At 43.4% G+C, this 10303-nt stretch overlaps 1 protein-coding gene across 1 annotated transcript; it reads right to left on the bottom strand.

The window, feature by feature from the left end:
• Window positions 1-745: 745 nt before the first annotated feature.
• On the bottom strand, window positions 746-10150 carry PHAX (phosphorylated adaptor for RNA export). Its single transcript, XM_063179814.1, has 5 exons — window positions 10036-10150; window positions 7426-8045; window positions 5566-5686; window positions 3683-3766; window positions 746-2664 (listed from the first exon to the last, which is right to left on the bottom strand). Exons 1-5 carry the CDS (start codon window positions 10129-10131, stop codon window positions 2395-2397), a joined length of 1191 nt encoding a protein of 396 aa, XP_063035884.1. The 5' UTR covers window positions 10132-10150; the 3' UTR covers window positions 746-2394.
• Between the last annotated feature and the right edge of the window lie 153 nt (window positions 10151-10303).

Here is a 10303-nt window from a genome sequence, read left to right as displayed (position 1 = left end):
ATCCGAGGAATATAAGGAACATAATATATGGCTGTGCTGGAGGCTCTCTCCTGAGAAATGCCTGCAGTACAGATTTATCTGATCTTGGATTGGTCTCTTGGACATATCTCTTGGACATATCTTTATAAGCATAAAACTAGAAGATTAAATAAAGGTTGTTAAAAAAGTGTTTTTTTCTTTGGAGGCACATGGAAAACACCTCCTGCTCTCTATTTGTCCTGTAACCTGATGTTTTTGCAAAGTAGCTCTTATTGACAAAAATATAGCATTCTCATGAAAATAAACTGCAGATGTAGCAGTGGTAACAGGAACTAAACCATGGAATCTGCTGAGTTGGAAGGGACCACCCAGTCCAGCTCCTTGCCCCAACAATCCCACCCTGTCCAAACCCTCCCTGAACTCTGTCAGGTTTGGTGCTCTCACCACTGCCCTGGGGAACCTGTTCTAGTGCCCAACCACCCTCTGGGGGAAGAACCTTTTCCTGATACCCAAACTAAACCTGAAAACCCTGACCCACCCTCAGGTTTCAGGTCCTGTCAAGCAGAGTGAAAAGATCAGTGCCTGCCCCTCATCTTCCCCTCCTGAGGATTTAGAAGACCCCAAGGAGTTTCCCCTCAGTCTCCTGCAGCTCCAAGTGCCCCCAGCCCCTAGGCCCCCTCTCCAGACCCCTCCCCATCCTCACTGCCCTCTCCAATTGCTTAATGCCTGTATCACCCTTTTGTTAAAGACAACGCTTTACACACCGTTTCAGTACCCCTTGCCTGGGAAATCAAAGTTAGAAATATTAACATTAAAAAAATACACAGTGCAAATTATGTAACGATAAAAAAGTTGCTTAAACCAACGTTACAATTTGATGATTCTATCCAGAAAAGAGATAAGACATATCCCCAAGCAGTTCCCAAAACCAGGATGAAATGGCACAGTCTCAAAGCAATTAAAACAGCACAAAATTCTGTTTCTCACACAGGAGTTACCACTTTACTCTGACCATCACTGGTTAGGAAAATTAATGAAAAAATAAGAATTTTTGTTATTTCAGCACGAGCAACTACTACCAGCAAAGGCATGCTGCACATCTGATTAACTTTTCAACAATTAGGAGCTCTGACATGTGAACAGATAAAAAGCAGAAAAGTGAAAACCCAGGTTTAGTAAGGCAGGTAATGGAATGTGCTGTTATGTGTAAGAAATGTTCCTTCAAATGCTGCAATACTTTAAATGCCAGCTCTTGGCAGTACTGAATTGTTCAGTCTTATAAACAGATGATGTGTTTTAGTGACACACTTTCCTTCTGAAACTCAAGGGCTCAAGGGTGAACAAAATTTATGGGCAAAAGTTGGGCTGAATAGTGTCTACTCACAAAAAAAGCCACAACTTATTAGTGACACAATACTTTAGACATAGGTATCAGTGCTGCACATGTTCTTCAGCTATATTAAAAACAACACTCAACATAAAAATTGTTTTCGGCCGAACTAACAAACAACACAACAGCCTCCTGCATCAAGTAAATAATAAAAAAAAAATATCCCCTGCAAGAGTCAGCACAGAAAAACTCCAGATCTTCTGAAAGCTGAACATCATCTCACTGCACACAGGAGGAGGACAGAAACAAGAACTGCAAAGTAAAGGGTTTATATCTCCATGTACAGTCTACAGACCTTTGAAGGGAACACAGCTCAGTAAAATCTCACTACTCTGAAGGCTTTCAGTTGTGTCTGTCTGCAAACAAAAAGATCCATGGAACTTAGGTGTGTGTCTAATCATGGAAAATGTTTAGACAGAACAGACTGGAAGCTCAAATCACCATTGGAATAAAAAGATTAAAAATACTGCAGAAATCTGAAGCATACACTGCTCAATACTGCTTATTTACAAAGTTGTTATTCAAAGGTCACTGACCACTAAAATTATTTCACAAACCAATCTGTTTTTACAGGTCTTAATCCTATAAATACTGTTTTTGTCAATACACTGCCACATTAAGAATATATGATCATTTATATCAAGACTAAAATTATTCCATTTTTTCTGTTCATGTGTAGTAAAGAGCATTGCTCACCTGATGACTTTGTGTACTCCAGCAAATTAAATGAGAAGTATTTGGTTAAAACACACAGCCTTAACTCCTAAACCTAACATGTGACTAAAAACACTTCGTATGACGCAGGGCTCTTATCTAGAAAAATCTTAACAGTTTCTGAGGACTCAGCAAACAAGGAACAGGACAATTAAAAGTCTTTCATGCTGTTAAATTTAGCTAAGAATTACCTCCTGCTCTTCAGCATCAAGTATTCCCCATGCTCTGAAAACAAGAAGTCACGGGATTACAAGAAAGCCTCATTTAACATGTTTTTACAGAGACTCTGCTATCAAGAATATTACTAGTAACTAAAAGATCTCCAAATCGTGGGCATTATCAATTTCAATAGTATCCTCAGGTTCCATCTTTGCCTCGTGGTGCCCTTCCTGCAGGTCCTCCAGGGAAGCCAGAGCCTCGTTTGTGTCACTGGCAAAAGTCTCACGAGATGCATCATCATATTCCTGCAGGTTAAGCCCCTTGATGGCCTTCTTCATCTTCTTCCCCAGAACTTGTATCCTCCTCTTCTTGGCAGCTTTCTTGTTTTCATACTCCTTCTGGTTTTCCAGATAGAATATTTCCTTGAAAGAAAAGAAGCAAACAGCAAAAATATATTTGCATATTCATTTTACTGGTATTTCCTAAAAAAAAAGGTGAAGTAATAAAAAGAAAATATTTAAGATACTGGTCGATATTTAACTAAGCCACTTGTTATTGAGAGCAGAAGCGTGAGAAAAGACTGCATTTAAGGAAAAGGGGTAAAACAGAGTATTTACTTTCTAAGAGTGTAAAGTGATCAGCCTTGCAACTTTTAAAAATTTTTTCTGACCACTGCAAGCTATGGAAGGATGTTGGAGTTTTATTTTCTTCAAACAATTTCAATGTTGACACAAAGCTGACTTTTTTCTCAATTCCCAGCAGCAGACTCTGGAAAGGTTTACAGAATTACCTGTACCCACCTATAAGCAAAATAAAAACTCTAACAAAAACTCCTTTAATAAAGTAGCATACGCCACAAAAAAAAAAGTTGGTATTTTCTACGCTAAGTTAAAAGATCTCAGAGAAATAGTATTTACAAGCTTACAAAACTGATTTAAAGAGCACCACAGATGAGCCCAGTGAGCAATTCAGATTAGGGTCAGACCATCAACTGGTTTAATGAGAAATTCTGCCTGGTGCCACAGTTGGCAGTATACAGGACAAAAATAATCTGCTGGGAGACCTGCACTCAATCCATGCACAATGACACAAAGCTCCAAGGGGAGAAACACAATGTAGACAGCTTTGCTGTAAAGAAAAGAAATCTACAAACCAGGAAAATCTAATATTTACCTCTGCCAGACTCCACAACCTCATCTTCCTCAACAGGTTTTTGAGACTGACAACACGCAAAAATGAGTTCTACCTGCTTAGTTAATGGCAATTTAATAATTTTTGAGTAGATTTTTTATCTTTTGCCTGTCTTTTGAATGTGAAAGCCTGGTTTCAATGGAATACCCAGTTACACTTGTTAGAAGTTAGAGAGCTTCAGTCATGACATTTCTAGTAGGAAGAACAAACCCAAATGAGAATGTACATTTGAACTCCTGACATTTTTACCTTGATTTTTTCTTCTTTGATGCTCGGTGTATTCTTCAGCAGGTTTAAATAAACACCCCCAGGTGTTCTTCTCCGGGTGCCATTCTTAATAGGGAGAGAGGAAATTAGGAATAGCAAGCTTAATGCTAAGTTTTGACAAAAAAAAAAAAACAGCTCTAAGGCAACACTCAGTGTTGAGGCAGAATAAAGCCAATTTCAGTTCTGGTGTGTCAAATACCAGATGAAAATAGCCCAGACTGTCTCTCATTTGTAACTGAATTAGTCATATGAACGTCAACAATCAACCTGCTAAATCTGGACAGGAAAATAATGAAGTTACAAAAAAATTCCCTTATAATATAATGTTAAATTATTAAAACTACACACTAAACCTGATTTTGGTAGTGAAGAAACAAAATACAAACAATATTCTAACTACTCTCACAGCGATCTGCAGCAAGTTATGCAGTAGGTTAAAAACTCAGAGCATTCCTAACACATAGGCCCAGTAAAATGTCTGAAACAAATATAACAAAATTATGTTAATCCCAGGCTTTTTTTATAATTTCCTGTGCTCAGAAATGCTACAACTTGAAAAATGCTGCAGGATTTTGCATTTCTGTTGGAAGCACAGGAAACACACAACCTGTACTTTAAAATTCCTCCCCACCACATGTTCGACCCAGAAGTTTTCAGGGCAGCAACAGCACTGCATAGAGAGGGCTCAGCTTTGAAACCTCTGTAAATTACAAGTGCTAATTATTATTATTATTCAATTAAAATTTGCAGTATACTTTGCAGCACTGTGGATGATACCAGTGCAAAGTGTGATCATTTCCTGACAAATAATGTACTATATAATCTAAAAATTCCAAGAGGGATGGTCAGGTTTTAAGTAGGCTCTTGAAACAGCACATGTGAACATCTTTTTATCACCTGCATTTCATGGTGCCTTTTGTGATCTGCCTTCTTTCAAAGAGTATACTCTGATCTGCTCCCAAAGCAACCTGTGCCACCAGGAGTTGTGTCCCTTCATCTCCTCTGTTGAACACTTTTTAATTTAACTTTCAAGACAATGGAATGCTTCTAACACAACTAGCTAGCTGAAATTTGTTGCCTTTTGTTTTTTGAAAGAGGAAGGTGGTTTTTTTTTTGTTTTGTTTCGGTTTTTATTTAGGGTTTTTATTTTATTGTGCTCCCCTACTTGTTTTTTGCCTCCTCTCTACTTCCAAGTGATGGAACTTAAAAATTGTAATCAAGTGAAAGGAATTCCTCATTCTTGCCCACTTTTTCCTCACCACAGCTTTCCTTACCCACTGTGTTTTTCCCTCTGAGGCTCATTATTTAACAAGAACAGTAACAGACAACCTAACCAAGGAGTATAGGGTTTTTTAACACTATTTTTAACAGAAATCAGTGCTCAGCTTTTCTCTCCTGATACACAATCCAGTGGTTCCCTAATAAAGCTAACAGTTTTCCTTTTGGGAGTTATTCTGAAACTGGGATGTTGGAAATGCTGGGTTTTATCCAAACCTGAGCATCCTTCATCCTCAGGGATGAGGGAAAGATTCCAAGGAGAGGCACAGTAACAGACACAACATTATCCCTGCAAGTCAGACACCATTCTCAGCACAAGAACCTGGGTAATTTCCAGGTTCATTCATCTTATTGTTTGCTCAAATCCTGCTGGAAGGTTACATAGATCATTTTTTTAGGGGTTATACACATTATTTTTTTTATGTTTATTAGGGGAGTCTCATGGCAAGGGAAGGCCACAAAACTCCAGGAGAACATGTCCAGCACGAGAAACTTGTGTGAAAATTCTACAAGTGTGAAAATTCCACGAGTGAAGAGCTGCTGCCCTGCCCATCCCTGGCAAACCCACAGGATGACATTTTCCTTACCACAATGAACAGCCCACCATTCTGCTCTACTTCAGCTGTTTCCATCAGCAGCTCGATGGCTTTTCTCTTCCCAATTATTTTCACTACTCGAGCAATTAAGTCTTTCTTTGGCTCACAAAGTCTGAACAGACAGGGGAAAAATAAAAATAAAAAAGAGGCACATTTATTGTCAGGATAATTCCTTGCGAATAACTGACTGTGGAACTTCCACAATGAATAATTCATTTTGTGCAGAAGAGTCTATGCGTTCAAATGGGTTTAAATGGTTTACTGAATCAGATTTCAAAATACTGAGCTTCTGAAACATGTTTATTCCCTGAAGCATGCATTTTGAAAACCTGTTTCAATGAAAATGCCTTGAGTGGTTATTTTCCTTCTACTGACATGTGAAGTATCAAACCAAATAAGAAACTGCAAAGACCTGCATAAACCTCTGAAATCAAAATATAAAAGCTTCTTGTGCATTTAACAGTTAAAATTAACTTTTTACAGTTCAATCAGCAACTGGACAAAACAGGAAGTATAAAAGTTCCCCTGTATCATGTGCCATTTCAGTCAAACCTATGTAACACAGAAGAAATCAGTTTATTGACCGATCCACAATAATCTATAAAAAGCAAACAAAACAACAAAAAAATTACACTACAACAGAAGCCTACTGATACAACTCAGTGCCACTGCTACTACAATTAGAAAAAAGAGGCTTCTGCCTTATTTCAATGAAGCTGTATACAACAAAAAGGAGTTTATTGCAAGAAATATGTTTAAACTTTTCAAATTAAGAAATGAGGAACTACCCAGAACTATTAACAGCATTAATAACTATTGCTGTACTAATACCACATGTATAAAAACAACTATGACCACTAAACTCAAGTTTTATTTAAATGTCCAGCTGTCAGTGAATCTTCTAAGTCTTATTTCCCATTTAACCTAATTTTCGTCCCTTGCACCACTTTAAAGAGGAGCATGGCAGTTTAACTCCATCCAAAACACTGCACTGCCCAAGTTATCTAGTTTCAAGGGTTTACAACAGATTTTTTTTGTGACCACAGCATGTGTGCATTAGTGTCAAACTCAAAACCACCACTGGGTATTTCCCAAAAAAAGCCACTACTAAATCTGTATAACGAGAAACAGTATTTTTCCTTGCCCTGCTCCTAAATAACAAACTACCCCAGTGGCTCTGTAAATAAAAACATAATAATTCGAAGAAACAGGCAGTATTATTTGGATGTTTCTGAAGATCACCAGCCACAGTGATGCATTTTTATCCCAGGACTTTGGAAATGCTTTTTGTCATCTTTATGCCTTGAGAAGGCTGACCTAGAAGAGAGTCTAGACAGAGTTAAAGAATAAAGTAGGGATTTATTAAAAGGCCTCAATGGCCTTGGCAGCACAAGAGCCCAGCCAGGGCCACAGCCCCAGGTGAAGGCAAAATGGTCACAAAAATGGACAACCAGTCACAGGGTCTCTAACTTTTATAAGCTCTGCTCCATTCTCACATTGATGTTAATTGTCCAATTACAGCTCCAGCCCATGCAGTCCCACCCTGCTTGTTTTTCTTTCTTCATTCCACTGCTGTTTATGCTCTTGGGCCTGAGATCTGGATCACCTGTTCTTGGTCCCCAGCTAGAGCAGGAATTGTTCTGTCTCCCTACTCTGTGAAGAGAGCTCACCATCCCCTAATATGAAGCTCAGAAGAACGCACTAAAGCAGCACAGAATCTGAGAAATATAAAAGCCAAAACCTGAGGCATCAATCCGGTGTGACACCTCATTTAGCAGCAGGGGAACTTTCCCCCCTCTTCTTTCTAGCAACCACCAATACTTAGTGAAGATGCACCATTTTTTAACTCACCGATAAGCAATCTCATCTGCCACTTTTTCCTCTGAATCTTCCTCTGTGATCTCATACCTTCCCTTGTATTTCATCTCCTGCCTTTCCCCCAGTCTGTCTTTCACAGGCCTCTTCCGTTTGAGGAAGCCCTGCCCGTTCTCCTCCTCTGCTGGACACGTCTTCTTGTCATCGTGCATGTACTCATCCAGCTCCTTATCCAAAGTCTCTGCCTCCTTCTGCTGGGCCTCCTTCATCAGCTTTTTAGCCAGCAGGTAGTTGTAAGTCTCAGACTGCCTGCTCCTGTCAATTGAACCGTCCATGCCCAGAATCCCAAGCTCGGTCGCCACCGCATCCTGGTTCTGCTCCTGGAGCACGGCGCCCCAGATGTTGTTGACCTTCTTCCCGCGCACAGCAGTCTGTTTTTGGTGGCTCTGGCTAAGCTGGAAGGGCTCGGGTTTGGCAGAGGAGAAGTTGAAGCATTTCTGCCTCTTCCTCTTCCACAGGCAGCCGTCGTCGTCGGAGTCGGAGCCGCTCTCCTCGCTGGAGTCCAGGCTCTTGGTGGTCCTGTAAGGAACACTGGGAGCACAGGATGAGAGGCTGCTCTGGAAGGGCCTGCAGGAATCACTGCCAGCGTGCAGCTTCTGCAATCAAAAAGCAAATTGAAACACATTATTAATGAAAATTAGAAGAGCTATCAAGTCGTCCATTAGCTAAAATATGTAATTCTGGCCCTTGTGGCCAAGCAGACCTCCATGAGCATCTCCTGGGCCACAGCACGGGACCATCCTTTGAAACTGCTGCATTTTGAGTGCATGAGCATGAAATAGAGCACGGCTGACACAGAAAAACATCAGGAGCTGCCCTTCCCCTTGAGGCAAACTTCGCTGAGCAAAAATTACCACAGAACTGGAAAAGCGGTGAATATGCGCAAACGGGGCACGACGCGCTGCAGGCTCTAAGAACAGGAAAACACCAGAACAACACAGCAACCAACCAGAACTTTGTGTAACACCAGAGATGTTAATAATCTCTCTGCAGTTTTAAGTGAGAAGACCAAATGACCAAAAAATAAACCCCACAATCACACCCACAATACTGGGATGGTGCTCAGACTAAGAGTGTTCTGTGATCCCTCAGTCACGACAGCACATGACCAACCTGGGGACAGCAGAACCTTTACAGAACCACCCACTTTTCCTCCTTTAAACCAACAAGACACCATGGTTTAACTATGTCTTACGATATACAAATACTCAAGAAATGCTTTTACTCCTAATTCCAGTCATTCCCTGACTGAGTTTTTATCATAAAGTTATATGCTGTCCCATTATCTTTCAAAATAAGGTCTCTTCCTTCACTTTCAGGTGAAATGAAAATTCTTTCTTTAGTCTTACTGTTTTCATCGACACGGTGCTGTTTCTTCTTCCTCCAGTCAGAAAAGGGAAGTATTCAACTTACCATGTTATGAAATACAAACTTTTAACTTCAAGTGTAATGCAACAACCCCAAACACAGCATCAATAAAAAAAGACTGAACATTTCTGTAAAAAACTTCTGCGCTTCATTTCTCAGAGCGACATCGCAGAGATCAAAATAACTGGAGAAAATAAAATATGTTACGCATACAGTGTCACACACTGATCTTTGAAATCTTTCTCTGTCTGTACACTGCTGTGAATATCTCACACTCTTAGTAAAAATTCCTCACACATTAAGTTCCTCATATCCTCTGAGAATCACAGACTGGTTTGGGTTGGAAAGGACCTCAAAGCCCATCCAGTGTCACCCTGCCACGGCAGGGACACTTTCCACTGTCCCAGTGTCCAGCCTGGCCTCGGGCAGTGCCGGGGATGCAGGGGCAGCCCCAGCTGCTCTGGGCACCCTGTGCCAGGGAACAATTCCTCATTGCCAAGATCCCGGCCGGCCCTGCCCTCCGGCACCGGGAGCCATTCCCCGGCCGCCGTCCCCGCGGCCCTCGGCAATTGTCCGTGTCCATCTTTGCCGCGGCCCCTCCGGGCCCCGCGAGGCCGCCCCGAGCTCGGGCCGAAGCTTCTGGTGCCCGGGTGAGCGATGGCAGCCGTGGCGGCCTTTGCTGCCGGCAGAGCTGCTCCATCCCCGTGCCCGTGCCGGAGCCTCCTCTGGCCCGGCTGCAGCTCCTCCCTGTCCTGGGGACTTCGGCTGGTGACGGAGGGGACACAACGGGGACACAGAGAGAGACAAGGGGACAGCGCTGGTCTCTCTACCCAGGCACGAAGAGCCGCGGGGTGCTGGTGCTGGCAGCCGGCAGCGCTCGGGGCTCTCCTGCGCGCTCCCCCGGCCGCTCGCCCTCACGGTCGCCGCTGCCCCCATTGTTCCCGCGCACCACGCGGGGAGGCCCCGGCGGTACCGGGGAGGGACAGCCACCAAAGCAGGGACAGCCAGCCACCAACGCAGCGACAGCCACCAGCGCAGGGACAGCCAATCCAGCAGCCCCGGGAGAGGCCAACAAGCCCCGGGAGAAGCCAGCAGCCCGGGAATGAGCGCCCCACGGCGCGAAAACCCCCTGAGGCGCGGCCCCCGCGGCCTTCCCGCACCGCCGTCCCCCCGGCCCGGCGCTCCCCGCGCGGCGCGCCAGCCGCCGCCCGCCCTCACCTGTGCGGGGGAGCCGGCGCCGGGCATGTCCGAGTCGGAGCCCGAGAGCTCGCCGTCCTCCACGTCGCCGTCCATGCCCCGCAGCTCCTGCGCCATGTCCCGGCGGAAGGAAGCAGCGCGGCGGCGGGGCGGGATAGCGCGTCCGTCCGGGGCCGGGCCGGCTGCGGCTCCTCCTTCCCGGCTCCTGCCCTGTGGAAATGTGTTGGGAAGGATGAAAGTTTGACAAGAAAGTCTCACAGATAAGTGTGCTTGGCAGAAAGATTTTTAA

The sequence above is a fragment of the Melospiza melodia genome, chromosome Z (assembly GCF_035770615.1).
Source record: "Melospiza melodia melodia isolate bMelMel2 chromosome Z, bMelMel2.pri, whole genome shotgun sequence".
Classification (NCBI taxonomy): Eukaryota; Metazoa; Chordata; class Aves; order Passeriformes; family Passerellidae; genus Melospiza; species Melospiza melodia.
The sequence above is the reverse complement of the archived record's forward strand: the minus strand, read 5'-3'. Positions and strand labels throughout refer to the sequence as shown.